Source organism: Rattus norvegicus, chromosome 5 (assembly GCF_036323735.1).
Source record: "Rattus norvegicus strain BN/NHsdMcwi chromosome 5, GRCr8, whole genome shotgun sequence".
Taxonomy (NCBI): Eukaryota; Metazoa; Chordata; class Mammalia; order Rodentia; family Muridae; genus Rattus; species Rattus norvegicus.
In genome coordinates, this window is record NC_086023.1 from 60811029 (window position 1) to 60831735 (window position 20707).

A 20707-nucleotide genomic window follows, 5' to 3' on the forward strand; every position below is an offset into this window, starting at 1 on the left:
TAAAATGGTGAAGCACTTTTCTGAGGCCATTAGTTCTAACCAAAATGTCACGAATGCAAATTCCTTCCAGACAGAAAGACAATGTGGTTTTGTAAAGTGGCAGGCATACAACACGGGGGGTGGGGGGATGGAAACGACTCTGGCTTGACCAACATGCTTGGAAGACAAATTTACTTCTGGTTCACCAGCTTGTGTCTCCTTCTCTAAGCAAAAAAAGCTAATTAAATCAAAGCAGCCCTTGAACATGACGTAAAATCAGATCATTTTCTCCCTGTTGTGGGTTGAATTTTGTCCACATACACACACACACACACACACACACACACACACACACACACACACACTCACTCACTCACAATTAAACCAAAAGACGTGTTGAGCTCCTACCTCACAAAACCTCAGGCAGTGACTTTATTTGGAAATAGGGTCATGACACATGTAATTACTTTTAAGTTGAAATGACGAGAGCTTGTCTGAGTGCTCTGGCCATGAAGAGACACAGAGACCCACAAGGAGAAGCCACAGGACAAAGGAAGCAGAAGCTGGAGTGAAGCACTTCAAGCCAAAACAGGCACAGGACTGGTTGTCCGGGAGCCGGAAGGGCCGACCCTGCTGATACTGTATTTCTCCCGTTCCATTCCTTGCATTAGCTTACACCGTGGTATTGTTGAACGACTCGTTCGGCCATCAAAGCATCTCAGAGTGTGCATGAAGACACATTAGTGTTCATTCATTCATCAGCACTAAGGGCGGCCGCACTGGTTACAACCCGTTCTCGGCATGCTTCCCTACAAGCCGCTTCATCTCTGGCTCTCTCTCTCTCTGCACCCCTTCTCCAGGGCGTTTTCCTCCCATGCCCTGCACACTGAGTGCCTGTGACTTTGGGCCGGGTCTATACTTTTTTATTTGGCCTTTTGCTTCTCAGAGGTAGGAAAGGAGTGCCCATTGCTTAGAAGATACATTTGGGTCCTACGTGAGTTGGCCCTCCTTTAACAGCTGTGTGTGAATGGAAGTTTCTTTTCCGATCCAGTTTTGGGTTACAGTCTATATCACGGCGAAGGAGGCACGGGAGGAGGAGCATGGGGCAGTTCCTGGTTGGGAAGCAGGGGGCTTAGATAACTGCTGGTGTTCAGCCTGCACCCCCCTCCCATGCAGCCCAAGACTGAGGCAGCTCATGGAAGGGTTCCTGATGATACTTAAAAGATATTTTTATTTTTATTTTTTATTTTGTGCGTATGAGTGTTTTGACTGCATGTATGTGTTCCTGGTGGCTGTGAAGACTAGAAAAGGGAACTAAATCCCCTGGAACTGGAGTTACAGATAGTTATGAGCAACCACATGGGTACTGGGAATAGAAGCCAGGTCCTCCAGAAGAGCAGGTGGTGCTCTTAACCGATGAACCGTTTCTCCAGCCCCTCGCCCTACCTCCATACCTTGATGTCAGGCTGCTAGCCTCCAAAGATGATAAAAATAAATCTGTAATGTTTATTGCTGTCTTTTGAACTTTTAAGTTGAAACGAGAGCCCCAAGTCCCTTTAAACTTACTCTAGTTCTGTTGTTGTTGTTTGGTTGGTTGGTTTTGGTTTTTGCGACAGGGTTTTTCTGTGTAGCCCTGGCTGTTCTGGAACTTGCTCTGTAGACCAGGCTGGACTAGAAATCGTAGAGATCTGCCAGCCTCTGCCTCCTAAGTGCTGGGATTAAAGGTGTGTGCCATCACCACCTGACATATTTGTTTGTCTTTTGAGATAGGGTCTTAGTCTGTAGCCCAGGCTGGTCTGAAACTCACTATGTAGACCAGGCTGGACCTGAAACTCATGGCAATCCTCCTGTCACAGCTTCCTAAGTGCTAAGATTGCAGGCATGAGGGAGCCTCCAACCCCTCCCCCATTAGTACACTGCCTCTTTAACAAACAATGAATAATTGTTAGTGAGTCAGAGGAGAGGAGGGAGGAAGGGAGGCAGGTCAGAGGAGAGGAGGAAGGTGACAAGGATGATACCCAGAAACTGGGATGGTAAAAGCACTTGGGCTCGAGGGAAGAGGAAGTCAAGATCACCCGCAGCTACAGTAAGTTCAAACCCAGCCTGTGTTACATGAGACCCTGGGGGGTGGGAGGAGACACTTAAGGAGGAAGTGGTTGAGCTGAACTAATCCTGGCACTCAGAAGGCAGAGGCAGGGGGATCATTATAAGTTCCAGATTAGCTTGATTTACACTACCAAGGTCCAGAGCCACATACCAATACCTCAAAGTTATTTTCTTAAAAGACATCCAGATTGCAAAGGTGGTAGGCAAATGTGATACTAGGCAGTGAGCTAGGGCAGGCCAGAAAAGGAAGACATACACAGGAAGAAGGAAAAGGCTAATTCAGTCTTGGACATGGGGAGTCTGAGGAACCTACAGGCAAAGGTTTCTAGCACGGCATTTCCGGAGTGTTCTGAGAACCTTAGTTCCAGGAGGAACAACTGTTTCAGGAAAAGAGAAGCTCTCAGAAGATTGTTCTGGGCCAATCTCTAGAAGACAGAGCCTGAGGCATAGCTCGTACATTCATGCTTTCAGAGAAGTGGACCCTGAGCATAGAAAACAGTGCAGAATGGTAGAGGAGAGCCAGAGGCTGTTGGCAGCAGCTAGCTGGTGTCTGAACTCTGTATCATTTTGAACTTGCGTAAGTGACTGTTCTGCAAACCGCTCCCCATCTGTACCTGGGACTGAGTCATTTATAAAGTATACAGATCTATTTTTTATAGTCCTAGAGTCTGGAAAGGTCAAGGCAAAGAGACTTGAATCTGGTGGGTGCCTCTTTGCTGAGGCACTGGGTGTCAGAGGGGAGAAAGGCAAGAGACCTGTGACCAATCAACCTCCTGCCTCAGGACCTGTGTGGTAAGGGCAGGTATCCAGCCATGAACTGAGCACGCTGCACTTGTGATGAATCTTCCATCATATACACTCAAACCAACCTCCAAGAGGACAGTGGTGGCCAAAAGACAGCAAAGATCGCCTGCTTCAGGAGGCTTTCCATATCATTTTTCTGCTCCCAGGAACAGATCCAGCGAGAGGATGGTCTGGGTTTTTCAATACCATCCAGTGTTGCAGCACATCTGGCGACCTTGGCCTTTTCTGCCCTGAAACACTGATGCTGACTCCAAAACAAGGAGCGTGGGAGAACTGGGATAGGAAGCATCTCTCTGAAAGAGTGGAGGCCCAAGTGCTTCAAGCTCAGCCCAGGGGGGACTCTGCTTCTAAGTGCTTCCACTCTGGATTCCTTCGTGTGTGTGTGTGTGTGTGTGTGTGTGTGTGTTTGTGCGCGTATGTGGGGGAGGGGGGATGTGGCACACACATGGAGGGCAGAGTCTGGTTTCTCCTTCTACCTAACATGAGTTCTGGGAATCAAACTAGGGCTGCGGGGCTTGCCTTTACCTGTTAGCCATCTACCTCAAACCCTCTCTCAGGACACCGGCGTGCATCTAGGTGGTCTCCTCTACCCCTCCCTCCAACCTCTGCTCTCAGTTATAGCCGAATCCCAGGTCTGGAACCAATGCATTCAGCAGCCTTAGCCCATCTGTGGTAACAACGTCAAGGCAGACCACAGCCTGTCCTCTGGAGAGGAGACAAGCCCACTCCATGTGTCCTGGTTTCTCTTTTAACCTGGAAACTCTTTCGCCTGCCGTCTGTTACTCATACCCAGAGTGTGTTTTCCTGCTCAGTCTGCTGACACCTCCTCCCTCTGACTCTGACAAAACTGCTCTTCCAGTCAAAGCTTTCTTATTCCAGGAAGCCATCCCAGCTCCTCGAGGTGAGGAGTTAGACCAAGGTTGGTGTCCCGTAGGGAGCCTGAGGCAACATTGGCTCAGATTTAAGCCACGGGTGTGGGAGCCAGTGGGGAGGGCCTGCCCTGAGCCGCTGACCCCTGGTGAGGACTCAGAGTGTCAGTTTATCTTTTTTTTTTTTTTTCTTTTTTCAGTTTATCTACCAGCTCAGGAGGATATAAGGGTCCTCACTGGAGCCTGGCATTGTCCAGTCACTGGGCCAAATTGTCAGGTTTTAGTGGCTAGCCCCTCGGTGCCTTGGTTGTCTGGGGAGAGTGAGGGTCACAGGTCAAAGAGTCGGGGTTTACTCTCATCTCAGCTCTTCCTCCACAAGGTCTCCATCCTCAAGGACTGAGCCACACAAAGGAATTCTGGTTGAGGGCTGGGCTCAGGGGAAGCGGCTTTGCCTATTGTCCACCAGGCCCTGGGTTCCATCAACAGAACAACCAGAAAGTTAAAAATAAATAATCTCACACCTGGGGAACATGTCCACATGTCCCCCACCCCATGTCCCGATACCAGGAGCCCCATCAAAACACAACTCTCAACCTTTGATTTGTTTTTGAAACAAGGTCTCATTCTGGCTAGCCTGGAATTCAGTGTGTAGATCAGGCTGGCCTCACACAGATCCACTTGCCTCTGCTTCCTGAGTGCCAGGATCAAAGATATGTGCCCCCAGGAATGGCTCACCCCTTGGTCTTTTTTTGTTTTGTTTTGTTTTTGTTTTTTTTCCCCTCCCCATCCTCCCCCCATTGCCGCCCTCCCCCCAACAATCTAGTTCACTGGGGGTTCAGTCTTAGCAGGACCCAGGGCTTCCCCTTCCACTGGTGCTCTTACTAGGCTATTCATTGCTACCTATGAGGTCAGAGTCCAGGGTCAGTCCATGTATAGTCTTTAGGTAGTGGCTTAGTCCCTGGAAGCTCTGGTTGCTTGGCATTGTTGTACATATGGGGTCTCGAGCCCCTTCAAGCTCTTCCAGTTCTTTCTCTGATTCCTTCAATGGGGGTCCTATTCTCAGTTCACCCCTTGGTCTTTAAAACAAAGCTCAGGGTAGACAAAAGGCAGAGTCAAACCAAATACTGATGAGAAGGTGGTTCTCTAATGACCTCCTTCTCTTTCTTAAAAAAAAAAAAAAAGTAACATTTAGGGGTTTTTTGTTTTGTGTGTGTGTGTGTGTGTGTGTGTGTGTGTGTGTGTGTGTGTGTGTGTGTAGCACTCATGGTGGGGAGCACTGAGTAGTCCAGAGAAGCCTGGCCTCTGATGTCACTTTCTCCCAGAGCCGGAAGTCTCCCAGGAGAGGAACCGCGTTACTGAAGCCCTGGAAGTTCCATATCAACCAGCTACTGGGTGTCCTGGCAAAGTTCCCTGGGAGAGCCCCAGCATCCTGGCCTTTCCCCAGCATCCTGGTGGCCGTGGTAAGCTTCAAAGCTACAAACCAGGCATGTTCAGGCAAGGCAGACATCAATGGGCTCCACCAGGGGAAGGTGCAGTAGGGCTGGACCAGCAGCTAGGCTGTCTCACTCACAAAGGGGGGTGGGGGGGTGAGGGAGATTCAGGAGGGGATAGCGCCCGGGAACACAGAGCTTGGAAGTGAATCCAGATAGGAAGAGCAGAAGTTGGAGGGGTGTAGGGTTGTAGGGGCGGGGGTGGGGTGGGGAGTGGGGGCTGAGGCTGTGGGGTATGTGGGGGTGTGGGGTAAGATACACACACACTCCCTGTTTAACGCGTGGCATTGAGACCTCTGTCCACACTCCCATCTCATGCCACGCTTAGCGAACCACAGAGCTACTTACAGACAGAGCCACTCAAGATCCAGACTGATGTATTGTTACGTGCCGCCTTGGGATGTACGGTTTTCTGTCCCAGTTGCTTTTCTGTTTATGAACCTGGAAGCTTCCCTAGGAAATAGCCCCTTCTCCGGGAAGTGTTCTGCAAACCAGAGAGAACTGCTCTTGCCTCTGTGCTAAAAGCCATCCTCAGACGGGCATGGTGGCACACGCCTTTAATCTTAGCACCCAGGAGGCAGAGGCAGGCCTGGTCTACAGAGTGAAGCCCAGAACAGCCAGGGCTACACAGACTTTTTTTTTCATGTTTTTTTTTTCTGTTAACAAAAGAAATCATAAGATCTAAAACCAGACAAAGGAACCACAGGACAAACAAATTAGCAATGGAATCTTGTTTTTTCATGGTTTTATAGTAGTTATTTTTTTAAAAAAATACTTTGCAAAATGAGACTAATACACTGACATTAGAGGAAACCACTTCTTCACATTGCCTCTCCATCTCGGCAGAACGCTCCTTTTTTACTTGTCATAAGTAGTGGGTGAAGGTGGGGACTGAGACTTCCACTTTAGGAAAGTCATGTCATGTCACAATACACCTGGTTTAAATGGAGCACCAAAATTCCAGAGGACATCCTACCCACTTTCTCAATCTCCTTTCCCCGTGAGGTCCTGACTGACTTTTCCACCAATCAAATCCGAGATGTTCTAAACCCCAATGTTTCTATTCAGTTGAGTGCAACGGGGTAGACTTAGAAGGATCCCTCACCTCAGTTTATATCTTTGGGACTAAACAGCATAGAATAGGGTAGGTGAATGACAGCCGAAATCAAGTGAAGCTTCGACAGAAATGTTAAGAATGACGTTTGAATCCAAACCCAGAAGTGCTACTGGGAAAGACACTGAGGTCTTGGCCAATAAAAGAAAGGGTTGGGAATGACCTTTCAGACACTGTTCTGTAAGATACTGCTAGGACAGTCCTGTGTTAGCCTAGGCTCAGTGGAAGCCAGGGCACCTAAGTTCCCTGGAGCTTTCCTGCCATTTCCATATGGGTCTTGGTAAAAAAAAAAAAATCCAGACTAGAATCTGTCAGAAGACATGATGGATGGGGCACTAGCTAAGCATCAGGCTACACAGACTTAAGAAACAAGAATCCATAGATGTTTAAGGCTCCATATAATGGCCATCTATTAGTTTACTACATTTGTTAACACTCAGATTGCTGACCATTGATATCAAGTTTCATTTCCAACCAGGTGTCGTAGAACACATCTTTGTAACTTTGAGGCTAGTCTGATCTACATAGAACGTTCCAGGCCAGCCAAGTCTATAAAGTGAGACCTTGTTTAAAACAAAAAGAAAAAAAGAAAAATACAACAACAAAAACAAAAAAACAAAAATAACAAAAACAACCTATTTTCTCATCCTGAGTGAAGTGAAGCGAAGAATTTTCACTTCTAATGAGATCTCAAATGTTGAATCTGTTGCTAGCCCAAGGGAAACACTTAGAGAATCATTAATTTAGCACAAAATCCTATAATTCCTGTGTATGGTGGGTACTTATGTTAACGTGTTCATTTCTTGTCAACCGAGGACATGCCTTGTACTAGACTTAGACTGGGTGTTGAGTGGTCACTCATCAGCAAATTGGGCTGAGGCTTTGTCACCACAGAGCTTCCAGGCAACCGGAAGGGACACATTCATCAAATAAATATACCAAGAACAATACAATGCCGGGGCCCGACAGATGGAACCCATGTAAAGCAGGAAGGAGAGAAGGCCTGCGCATTGTCCTCTGAGCTCCACGTGTGTACTGTGGCATGTATGCACATTCATATTCATACACTAAATAAACGTAAGAGAAAAGGTCAGACTACTACGACAAACTGTGACAAGTGTTCTGACGAGAAATTAGAAGTATATAGGAATGAACATCAAAAGCGGTTTGACCGCCTGCTCAGGGAAGAGCTTTTGAGGGAAGGAACATTTATACAAGCTTTAAAAAAAAAAAGCCACCATGCCACTTGGGCTGGCCTCCTACTCCTGAACTCAAGCAATCCCCCTGCCTCAGTATCTCAAGTAATAGGCTCTATCATCCCTACCTCATACAGCATACTTTCAGCAAACAGCTAGAGGGACACTACCATGTTGTCATGTTTTCAATTTTAACTTTTCTTAAAAAAAAAACCAAAAACTGGAGATTGAATTTAGAGCCGAATAGACATCAGACAAGGAAGGGCTTTACCACTTGTAAAGACCTGAGTTCAATCCTCACCACCACACAAACCGAGCATTGTACATAATACAAGCATAGTACAGGACTATGAACCTTGCACTGGGGAGCATGCAAGAGCCTCCTTGACTACATATAGCCAGAGGGATAGAAAACTGTGTCTCAAAAAATTAAAATAAAATAAAATAAAGTGCTCTCAGCATGCTACAGAACAGGTCCTTGTTAGGTGTCAAAAGAACAAATAGAAAGATGATAGATCATGTAAAGACACGCATACATTCATGCAATGTATCTTCCTTAGGGTTTCATTGCTGTGAAGAGACACCATGACCATGGCAACTCTTAAAGGAAAAACATTTAACTGGGGCTGGCTTACAGTTTCAGGGGTTCAGTCCATTATCATCATGGTGGGAAGTATGTCGGCATGCAGGCAGACACGGTGCTGGGGAAGGAGCTGAGAGCTCTGTGTCTTGATCTGACAGCAACGGGAGGAGACTATGTACTATACTGGGTGTAATTTGAGCATGTAAGACCCCAAAGCCCCCTTCCACAATGGTGTGCTTTCTCCAACAAGGCCACACCTCCTAGTGTGCTACTCCCTATAGCTAAGCATTCAAACACATGAATCTATGGAGGTCATATCTATTCAAACAACCATACATGAGTAAGTGGATGGATGGATGAATAGACAGATGGATAGATAGATGAAATTTGGTTGATGATATCAGAAACAACCCACACAGGACTGTCAGTAGCAACAGGGATGGAGGCCCAACTCTACATTGTTGCCCACAGTAACCTGAGTGGTTCTGTTTGTTTGTTTGTTTGTTTTTCAAGACAGTTTCTCTGTGTATCCCTGACTGTCCTGGAACTCACTCTGTAGACCAGCTGGCATCAAACTCAGAGATTTGCCTACCTCTGCCTTCAGAGTGCAGGATTTAAGGGTGTATACCACCATTGCCTGGCAGTGAAAGAGGTCTCTCCAGGGTAGAGAGATGGTTCAGCCATTAAGAGCACTGACTGCTCTTCCAGAAGTCCTAAGTTCAATTCCCAGTGACTACATGGTGACTCACAACCATCTGATGAGTGACAATGTATTCACATAATTTAAAAAAGAAAGAAAGAAAGGAAGGAAGAAAGAAAGAAAGAAAGAAAGAAAGAAAGAAAGAGAGAGAGAAAGAAAAAAAGAAAGGTCTCTCTCCCTTCCCACGTCTCTGTAATTTTCTCTGAGTATCCTGCCTCCTATCCCAGGTTTCTGGTGGCACCAATGAGACAAAAATAGACACACAGCTCACTCCTTTATTTCCCAATCCTGCCCATCATGTCAGGTGACCAACAGTAACTACTCTGCCCTGGCTTGTCATTGCTCAGCTCCAGCACACGCAACTGCTGTCACCTCCCGTGTGTCTGTATACACTGGCATAGTTATACCAAATGCTTGCTACCTACCAACCAACTGTGTGCTAGCAACTGTGTGCTAGAAACTAACTGACAGAACACACATGCTCTCTGGGACAGCCAGGGAAACCTCGGGGCTCCGGGGATAGTGAGATTCTCACTCTGATAATTTATCACATTAAAAAACAAAATCACATTCTAAGTGAATGTTTTCTCTAAAAATGTGGTTAGGCCTATTAAGTTGCAAAGTTTACTTGGAGACTTAAATTGGATCACAATAAAGATAAGAAATTACAGAGACCCCTCTGGACGGTTCAGAAACAGAATAGAGTTCTGACCAGGCCAGTCTCTTCTCTTGAAGGAAATGCCAGTGAGGGAGAGCTCGCCTGGTCTGCCATGCTTCAGACTCCTACTATTAATTCTTTTTTTTTTCTTTCTTTTTTTTTTTCCGGGGCTGGGGACCGAACCCAGGACCTTGCGTTTCCTAGGCAAGTGCTCTACCACTGAGCCAAATCCCCAACCCCGCTTCAGACTCCTATATACCTATTTCCAGTCCCATCTGAGCTACTGAGCTCCCCAGTCCTCCTCCTATAATTCCAAAGGATTTGGAAATACAAAGATAGAGTCTAAAACGGACTTTTGTATAGAATTTAGGTGATAAAATTCCACAGAAATTGAAACTTCTTAAATGTGAATGACCTCAGCAGACGATTCTCAAGAAAGGTCAAGAGATTAACAAATTGAGCATGATTATTTAACCCCAATATCAGCTAAAGAAATGCAAAAGGAGATTTCAGATGTCCCCATCTGCATACATATATAATATACACGCTCGCATGCCTGTATGCACTCAAAGTTTCTTCATGTGTGCAGGGATGTCCTGAAATGGTTTAAACTGGCCCAGCAGGATGAAATTGGCACAGTTCAGTTGAAACCACTGGATACTACATCTATAAACTGTCATATCATACTTTTTTCCGATTGAAGAGCAGGCTGCAAACTGGAGATGAAACACCATTGATGGAGTCCTTGCATATATCATACACAAAGCCCTGGGTTCCATCCTCAGCAGACCATAAACCTGGAATAGGGAAACATGTCTGTTGTCCCCAGACTTAGGAGGTAGAAGCACATGGATCAGGAGTTCAATGCAATCCTTAGCTACATGAAGAGTTTAAGACTAGCCTGGGACACATAAGAGCCTGGAGAGAGAGAGAGAGAGAGAGAGAGAGAGAGAGAGAGAGAGAGAGAGAGAGAGAGAGAGAGAAAGGAAGAAGGAAAGAGAGAGGGAAGGGGAGACAGAGAAAGGAAGAAAGAAAGAGGGAAGGAGAGAGAGAGAGAGACAGACGGACAGACAGACAAACAGACAGACACACACACACACACACACACACACACACACACACACACACGTGCGCACTGGTGCCTACCACTATTTTTAACCCTGATCTGCCCTAAATCAATCACTTGAAATACCAAAACAAGACAGCAGACATAAACTTTATGCTCAGTGCTAATCACAAAAATGTGATTATTGTTGGGGTCTAGGAGTCTCCCCGCAAACCACACAGTCACTGATCTCAGTCACACAGGGATGGTTTATTGAACACATACCCTAAGATTGATCCATGAGGGCTGCAGCTCAGAATCTGGGGGCTCAGCTACAACCTAGACCATTTCTCAAGGCAGTCTTATAAAGGAAAAAACCCACAAAACCCACAGTGAGCTCATACACAGATGCAGGAAGTGATGCTCAGTAGTCGGCTCTGACTCAAGCCATCTGAGACATAACAGTTCATATTGACCTTTAGTTTAATGAGTCCTGCGTAAAGCTTTGTGGGATTTCTTAAGATTAACAATCTCCTCATACAGAACATAGCAGAATATGTGATGAGAATGACCTTGCTCTGGGTCAAGTTACTTTTCTGCCTCAATGACTGGCAGGCATATAACAGCAACAATATGAAATAGCTAGCAGGCATGGAACAACATGGTTACAGCCATGCCTGGGAGAGGGGCTCAATAACTATGGCTCTGGGCAATGGTGAAGTCTCGAAGCAGCTCAAAAGTTCACCAACCAGAAGACACACATTAGCAGAACATACTGTAGCTATACCCAATTATATGTCCTGCAGGCTTCTTTCCTGGGGAATAGGTCAGCAGCATTGTCTAGGGTGTGGGCTCCAGAGCTTGCAAGGAAATCTCTTGATTGAGTTCCTGAGACCAAAACCCAGTTCTTGAATTTTTCAGGGTCAGAGATGGTTTTTCTAGGGCACTAGTTATGAGTGGTCTAGGGGAAGACTTATTTAGCATATTTCTTAGTTTGCAGTGGTTGACCTCTCTTTCTAGATAGCATGGCACTGTACAGCTACTGGGTGTAAGCTGTCTAGATGGTACTAGGATTGGGGGAAGAAGATTTAGAGAGTTTCTCGGTGAGCGCCACATGTGGATAAAAAGAAAGGAAGAGCAACTTGCTGGTTCTGGAAGACCACGGTGAAACCTGATGGAATATCCTGAGCTACTACAGACAGCAATTTGTTTTGAGAGGTCCTCTAAAATACATACATACATACATACATACATACATACATGCATGCATACATGCATGCATGTGTGCATACATACATACATGCATACATACATGCATGCATGCATGCGTGCATACATACATGCATACAAAAACCTTGGGAATAAAAACATTCCAGTTCCCCCAGGGAAGCAGATTGGGCTGCTCAGAAAGAGATACTGACAATGGGCTGTTAATCTGTTCATCTGCTGATGGCCCTGACAAAGAAAAGAGCTCAGAGTTCAGTCGGTTCCTGAAATTTCCTCAAGGCCTCACCAAACATAGTAAAACTAACATAGCAGCCAATCAAGCACTGACCCATGTATCTCCCACAGCACCCACCAGTGAAGTTTCAGATCACCTATCCTCGGCTAAAGTTCCCCTAGTCCCCTATAAAAGACTTGAACCCCTTTGTCTGGGGTCACCGTTTTTGTAAGTGGCCAAACCCTGCGTGCAGGCTTCTTGCTTTTGAGAAATAAAAACACTCTTTGTACTCACACACACTAGTTTTGTGTGTCAACTTGACACAAGCTGGAGTTATCACAGAGAAAGGAGCCTCCCTTGAGGAAATGCCTCCATGAAGCCAGCTGTAAGGCATTTTCTCAATTAGTGATCGAGGGCGGGGAGGGCTCATTATGGGTGGTGCCATCCCTGGGCTGGTAGTTTTGTGTTCTATAGGAAAGCAAGCTGAGCAAGACAGTAAGCAGCACCCCTCCATGGCCTCTGCATCAGCTCCTGCTTCCTGCCCTGCTTGAATTCCAGTCCTCACTTCCTTTGGTGATGAACAGCAATGTGGAAATGTGAGCTGAATAAACCCTTTCCTCTCCAACTTGCTTCTTGGTCATGGTGTCTTGTGCAGGAATGGAAACCCTGACTAAGACACTCTAGCCTGTTGCATATGCGAGTAGCAGTCTCCATGCTATCCTTTTTGGCCTAAGATTGGTACATTGGTCAGAAACTACCCCTGAGAACCTTACCACATTGAGCGTTTGACAACCGGCCAGTAGAGAAGTCACTTTGGTTCCATGGGCGTTGATTTTACTTGAAATCCATCTTCTAAGTATTTGTCTGACAGACTTACTCTTCTGTAAGACAATATAGGGAATCTATGAGGGAAAGGCCCTGGCCTTTAGATGATATTGGCCACCATGTGCTACAGTAAGCAGGTGTTGGAGAAGCCATCTGTATTTTACAAACCCTATGCTGATGCTACTAGGGGCTGGATACTAGAGGTGTCTATGCTGTAGAAACCAGCTGCTACAAGCTACAGGAGCCTGCTGACTAGACCATATCAGGATAATGGAGGGAGGGGAAGTGGGAGGGTGTCATGGTTTGTATATCCTCAGCCCAGGGAATGGCAGTATTAGAAGGTGAGGCCCTGTTGGAGTGCGTGTGGCCCTGTTGGAATGGGTGTGTCACTGTGTGTGTGGGCTTTAAGACCCTCATCCTAGCTACCTGGAGGTCAGTCTTCTGCTAGCAGCCTTCAGATGAAGATGCAGAACTCTCAGCTCCTCCTCACCATGCCTGCCTGGATGATAATGGACTGAACCTCTGAGAGTAAGCCAACCCCAATTAAATGTTGTTCTTTATAAGAGGTGCCCTGGTCATGGTGTCTGTTCACAGCAGTAAAACCCTAACTAAGACAGAAGGGTAGGACATCCAATGCAGAAGCTGCAACAAGACCTGGATTTTGGCCATGGGAATTCTGTCTTGGATGCTCCACCCCAGCCCTATGGCTGGCAGTGACTCGTTACAGACGCTCTTCCTATACTCTCATTCTTACCTGCCAATCCCTCCTTACTCTAATCCTTAGTATAGTTAATAATTCCTTAGGTTAAACTTTCCTATTCTAATTACTTTACAGCTTCTCTTGTCTGATTGGAACCTGATTGAAAGAGCGACTAAGATGTACACTTTGGTTTCTTTGAGTGATTAAATTTTATAGTGTAAGTAGCAGATAGTCAAACTTTCCGCTAACGGACTGAAAAAGTATAGAAGTGTAGAAGAAGCCATTTATAGGTTCATGATGGTACATACCTATGACCCCAGCACTTAAGAGGCCAAGGCAGGAAGATCAGGAGTTCAAGGCTAGTCTTGCTTACATAGTAAGTTCAGGTCAACCTGGGCTACAAGAAAGTCTGTCTCAAAAAGCAAAATGAAACATAACCATAATCACAGAGGCTGGAGAGATGGCTCAGTAGTTAAGAGCACTGGCTGCTTTTGCAGAGGATCTGGGCTTCTTTCCCAGCACCGACCTGACAATGCCCCGCCGTCTGTCCCTCTAGTTTCTGGGGAATCTCACGCCCTCTTCTGGCTGCTTCAACATCTGCACCCACATGGTGCACATACACAAAAACAAATATTCAACACATTAAAAAAAGAATAAATCTTAAAAACAACAGCAAAAGGAAACAGATGCTGAAACTCCCAGGTAGTCTAATAATTCCAGTAATTAATCCCCAAATTTAAGCTAGCTTCAGTTTATTTTGTGTAGGTTTTACCCAAAGGAGACAATATAGTCTGACTCAGAGATGCTGTCTCTTGACAGTCCCTTACCATTTCATCAGACCCACCTTCACTGTTTTTTGCTTTTCCTTGTGTACTGGGAATTTAGCTGAAGAATACTGTCTTAGTCAGGGTTTCTATTCCTGCACAAACATCACGACCAAGAAGCAGGTTGGGGAGGAAAGGGTTTATTCAGCTTACACTTCCACATTGCTGGTCATCACTAAAGGAGGTCAGGACTGGAACTCAAGCAGGTCAGGAAGCAGGAGCTGATGCAGAGGCCATGGAGGGATGTTTCTTACTGGCTTGCTTCCCCTGGCTTGCTCAGCTTGCTTTCTTATAGAACCCAGAACCACCAGCCCAGGGATGGCACCACCCACAATGGGCCCTCCCCACCCTTGATCACTAATTGAGAAAATGCCTTACAGCTGGATTTCATGGAGGCATTTCCTCAAGGGAGGCTCCTTTCTGTGATAACTTAAGTTTGTGTCAAGTTGACGCACAAAAAGAGCCAGTACAAATACGTAACCCCCTGCCTTCCAGTTCAGTTCTGCTAATCAGCAATGCCAGCTCTTTCCCTAGCCGCCCACCCCAACCTGGTCCCTGCCCCTCCACTCCCACCCTACCTCCCCTGCCTTCACCCCACCCTTGCCTCTCCATGCCCACCCTACTCTGACCTTCAAATGCCCCAGCCGCTGCCCCTGCCTTTACCCCTATCCCCTGCTCCCACCTCTCCCACCATGGCCCCATCCCTCCCACCCACACCTTCACCCTCTTCCCAACAGACTGCCTGGCAGGCATCAGTACATTCTATCACCTAAAAATCTCTGTCTTTCTCTCCCAGAATGGCTTTGGCTGATGTTCATTTCAGGCCTCCTGGGAGGACATCTCCATCCTAAGACACTGGTCCCAAGTGCCTCACAGATTTCCATTTGTTTGTTACTTTAACCTCACTCTGTAACAAGCCTGGGCATCGGACTCCTCAGTGAGGGTTATAGGAGGCTCAGCAGATATCCCAGCGGAGGAGGGGAATTACGGTTCAGGGTGCCCATCGAGGGAGGGCAAGAGAGAGAGAAGCTTTCCGACATACACAGTCAACTGAAGTAAAATTGGGGTTAAAGAAAAAGCTGTTTAAATTATCGCTTCATATTATTCCACAGTAAACTTTCCTTAGTAACTGAGAGGGACATTGTAAAAAGAACTTCCTCAGTCAGAATGAAAGATTTAGAAACGTCCAGGCTAGGGAGATGGCTCAACAGATAGGAGTGCTTGCTGCCAAGCCAACAGCCTAGATGGATCCCCAGGAACCCATGTGCCTCCTCCCCTAATTATTTATTTGTTTTTATTTTATATGTATGTGGGCTTGGCCTCCATGTCTGTCTGTGCACCACATGGATTCTTGGTGCCCACAGAGGCCAGAAGAGGGCAACAGATCCTCTGGTCCTTGTGAGCAGCCCTGTGAGAGCTGGGAATCAAATCTGAATCCTCCGGGGGAGCAGCCAGTTCTCTTACCCACGGGGCCATCTCTCCAGAACGTACTCTTATGAATTGTACAGAGACATGTGGAAAGTTACAAAAAAGGGAATAGCTTGTTAAGGGAGAGGCCCAGAGGAGCCTAGAGGCATCCCGGGCCTTCCAAGTGGCCTGGCTCCCACAGGGCATTAACACAGTACACACACACCTCCTCTAAGTTCATAAACGTCTGTCTCTCACACCTGCTTTGAAGGGAGGCTCCTCTAAGTTCATAAACGTCTGTCTCTCACACCTGCTTTGAAGGGAGGCGGGTGAGCTCTGGACTGCCTGTCTCTTCCTGCCACCTTTGTTATGTTAACCTCTAGAATCTCTTTCTTCCTTCTCACTACCTAGTATCCTTCCTCAGAAGGTGAGAATCAACTCCTGCAAGTGGTCCTCTGACCCCCCGCCCCATACAAGCACTGTGGGCATGTGCTGCACACACTTACACAAAATGAATGAACGACGTAATTTAAGAAGATTTTTAAAGGGGGAAAAAAATCTCTTAGAAATCCCAATTCCTCTATATAGCCTCAGTCACAGTGAGATGCACATCTGTCCCTACAACAGGGACATAGCTCATTAACTTACAATCATAGTATTTTAACAGTCCACGATTCACCCTGGACTCAAATAGTGCATAAACTCGAAGAGTGTTTTATTCTGCAGAAGTCCAGCGTGCTGGGGTCTCCCCATTACCAAGATAGAGAGACAACCAAGCAAACTTGAAGGCCAGATTTAAAGCACATTAGGGGACTCCAGGGTAGGTGACTTTTATCTTACTCCATCTCCAGGGGTATTCTGGGGCATGGGGTCTGGAAACTGTTGCTGAGGAAGTCTGGAGTGTTGTGTTTTATAAAAAAAAAAAAGAATGGAAGGACCAGGAATATGTTTGGTGGAGGTGTGGTATGGTACGGCATTTTTTTCCCCTGAGGAACCAGCCTTAGGACAGATATAGTATGGACTAGAGTTTATTTAGGGCATGGGGAGGGGAGTTGAGGGAATAGAGACAGAGAAGAGGGGAGGGGAGAAAAGGAACAGAGAAAAGAGGGTAAGAGAGTAAGAGAGTGAGGAGGGGGCAAGCAGCCCCTTTTATACTGAGTCAGGCATACTTGACTGTTGCCAGGTAACTGTGGGGTGGAACCTAGAAGGAATGCTCACACAAGGTAAGTGGTCTTTCTTTATCTTACTCCATCTCCAGGGGAATAGGGGCTGGAAACTGTTGCTGGGAGGTGTGAAAACTTGCTGACCCATTGTCCTTGCTTCAGGCCAGGTGGTTTCTAAGGGCAGGATAGTTTCTGACTAGCTGCCTGAAGCCTGGATTGTTTTCTAGTAACTGACATGCCTGGGCCTGCCCTGGACTTGCCAGTTCTTAGGCTTAGTCTAGACTGCCAATTTGAAGCCTGTCATGGAGTCTGCCTGTCTCATCATTATAGCATATTAATTACGATTACAGCAATTCTAATAGTGAAGAGTTTATAGTATACTCGGTGAAAAAGTAAGGCTTGTAATGTGTGGCTATTATAATCTCAGTTATGTTTAAATGTGAACAAATACACATGGGGCAAAACACTTGTAAAATAATTTTTTTACCACCAAAATGTATAGCAGTTGTTATTAGAGAGTGAGTTGGGGTTGGGGGGAGCCTATTTTCCTTCTTTAAAAATTGTACTATTATTTCTATATATTTATTTGGGGTGGTGGTGCTTGAGTGCTATGATGTGCATGTGGAAGCCAGAGGACAACTTGGGGGAGTTAGTTCTCTCCTTCTGTCATGGGGAACCTGGGGAATTGAACTTAGGTCTTCAGACCTGGCAGCAAGCTCCTTTAGCCACAGAGCCATCTCACCACTCCCAAGGCTGTTTTCCTTTTCCGTCAGAGCTTTGTTTCTGAAGAGAGCACTCATCCCATGCTGCTTCCTTTGCCAGGAACAGCCTGACCTTGGCAAATCCTAGCTGAGGAATAGGCCTCCTCTGATACACCATTGGCCAGACCAGGGGTGGAGCCCTAAGCAGACTCTCTCCAGAAAGGCCTAGGGTGAGCCAGGTGCTGTGGGCACTAAGTTCTAGCCTTCTGCAGAGTCAGGAGTTCAAATGTCATCTGGACTATTTAGTTAGAAGCTGTCCAAGGAAAAGAAGGAAGAGAAGATAAGAGAAGGAAGGCAGAAGAAGGGAGGGAGGGAGGAGGGAACAAGGGAAAGGAAGAGAAAAAGAAAGCAAACCTAGCTTAATACCCCTCTCCTTTCCATGTAAATATAGTCATGCCTGCTTTTCTCTGAGTTTTTGGATAGAATTAGACACCTACTTCCTGGTGGTTACTGGGCATTGGGGGATCTATATCTGTTCTGGTTCTGTGAAGAAGGCGGACAGGTTCCCCTGCTAGGAAAAACTAGACCTCTCCCTGGGGCAGGAGCAGGCAAAGTGCTGGTGTGCCTCTGTGTTTTATTTTGTCAGGCTTATCCATGTCAGTTTTCTGCTCCCTTTCCAGTTGTTTACTTCTCTCCTAAGATAGGCAGCTACGGTGTTTGAATGAAAACAGTTCCCATAGACTCATGTGTTTGAATGCTTGATCTACCACCATAAGTGGATCTGTTTGGGAAGGATTGGGAAGAGGTATGGCTTTGTTGGAAGAGGTATGTCACTGGGGATGGGCTTTTATATATATATATATATATATTTATTTATTTATTTATTTATTATATGTGAGTATACTGTAGCTGTCTTCAGACACACCAGAAGAGGGCATCAGATCTCATTACAGATGGTTGTGAGCCACCATGTGGTTGCTGGGATTTGAACTCAGGACCTCGAGAAGAGCAGTCGGTGCTCTTAACCACTGAGCCATCTCTCCAGCCCAAAAGTCATTTTTTTTTTCTTTTTTTTTTTTTTTTCGGGAGCTGGGGACCAAACCCAGGGCCTTGCGCTTGCTAGGCAAGCGCTCTACCACTGAGCTAAATCCCCAACCAGGGATGGGCTTTGAAATGTCAAAATCCAGTCTGTTCCCAGGTAGCTCTCTCTGCATTGACCTTGGGGAATCAGATGTGAGCCCTCAGCTACTGCCCCAGCGCCATGCCTGCCTGCCTGCCTGCCTGCCTGCCTGCTACCATTCTAAAACATGGACTCGACCCTCTGAAACCGTGAGCCCTGCTAAACATTTTTTTCTATAAGTTGCCTTGGTCATGGTGTGTTTTCACAGCAACAGAAAAGTATCTAAGACAGCAGCCTTCACACAGCAAGGGTTTGGCAAGGGTTTGGCAAAAGCCTTCTTGCTCTAGAGCCTCCCTGGCCCTCCTCTGGCTTATTACAATCACAGAGCTCGTCCTGGCTGTCCAGTACCAGAAAAGACAGCTTGCTCAGCTTCCAACACACCCGCCCTGACCATTCCTGATGGGTCAGTTTGTCCCAAATCCTCCCTACAACTCCTCCAGTGCCCAGAGCTGGAGATCAAGACAAAGAGACAAAACAAAACAAAACCACCCAAAAACCCACTTCAGCTTTGGGCTCTTCATCCCTGAGAGTGGCCACAGTCACCACTACTACCCCAAGGACAGTATATTCTAAGAAGGTAAATGGCTCTACTGTCAAATATTTTCTATAGGCACATGTATTTAAACTCTTGTCCGGTGAGTGGAGGTGTTTTCAAAAGTTATGGGCCCCATTAAGCTGAAATGCACAGCTGAGAGTGTACCTTGAAGGTGGTTTTTACTTCTGGGTCAAGCCCAAATTCTCTATCTTCTGATCTTTCAAAATATGAACAGCTTTGTTGCAAAGCTCCCAACACCCAGGGACTGAACTCTCCTGCAGCTGCAATGCCCTTTCCCCACCATGATGGGCTGAACTGTGTGTGCTGACACTATAATTCTGTGATGGTTTGTGTATGCTTGGCCCAAGAAGTGGCACGATTAGGAGGTGTGGCCTTGTTGGAGTAGGTGTGTCACTGTGGGTGTGGGCTTAAGTCCCTCACCCCTAGCTGCCTTGAGTCAGCTTACCCTAGCAGCCTTCAGATGAAGATGTAGAACCCTCAGCTCCTCCTGCACCAGGCCTGCCTGGATGCTGCCATGCTTCCCGCCTTGAGGATAATGGACTGAATCTCTGAATCTGTAAGCCAGCCCCAATTAAATGTTGTCTTTTATAAGACTTGCCTTGGTCATGGTGTCTGTTCACAGCAGTAAAACCCCACCTAAGACAAATTCAAAATAAAACTTCTCCTTCTTCAAGGTGTTTCTGACATGCATTTTATCACAGCAATGAGAAAATGACCCTTCTCCCCAGTCATCGTAGGCAGCTTGGCTGAGAGGACCACAGGTGTGGCCCTGTCCTCTCTCCTTGCTCCTTGCATGGCTTCGTGGCTCTCTGCTCCCTAGCCTGCTGAATCAATCACTGATAGGAGAGAGAGTTGCTCCCGGACTCTACTTTTCTTGTTCTACCTGCCTGGCCTGACACGGCAACCTCTAAGTCAGCCTTTGGCCTGGAAACCACTGGGGGCCTCCTTGATGCTCAGGCTCTCACCTGGTATTGTAGGACGGAGCCTGAGAGTCTGAGTTTTTAACAAGTGCCTGATACTGCAGTGGTACCAGGGACCCAGATATGAAGTCTATGTTTATAAGATTATAAGAGCCCCTTCTGTAGGAATTAGTCTCTCTGTCCCGTTATTTCTCAAGCACCTGCCTCCACTTTTCTTGTCTATTGTCATAGCCCTGGCCACAGCTGGGCTCACCTGAGTCCTTCCATGTCCCCCTGCTAGAATTGCGCCCCTGACATAAGGACTCTTTACAGCCTTAAGCCCTACCATGGGAGATGCTCAACAGCTTGAATAAATAGATGGCTCTTGAAGGCAGTTCACATTGGCAGAGATGGCTAACATCTAAGGTAATGTCTTAGTTTGGGTTTTGTGGCTGTGAAGAGACACC

At 46.5% G+C, this 20707-nt stretch overlaps 1 protein-coding gene across 2 annotated transcripts in view; it reads left to right on the forward strand.

Annotated features, from left to right (window-relative positions):
* Nucleotides 1-870: 870 nt before the first annotated feature.
* The window catches only part of Spink4 (serine peptidase inhibitor, Kazal type 4), a 48925-nt gene continuing 29088 nt past the window's right edge, over nucleotides 871-20707 (forward strand). The window contains exons 1-3 of one of the 2 annotated variants that reach the window (XM_063288150.1): nucleotides 872-2065; nucleotides 5081-5218; nucleotides 16925-16964. In XM_063288150.1, the coding sequence (XP_063144220.1) occupies nucleotides 1991-2065; nucleotides 5081-5218; nucleotides 16925-16964 (253 nt within the window). In that variant the 5' untranslated portion in view covers nucleotides 872-1990. Of the gene's footprint in view, nucleotides 2066-5080; nucleotides 5219-16924; nucleotides 16965-20707 lie in introns of both variants that reach the window. The other variant, XM_063288151.1, reaches the window with a different exon arrangement.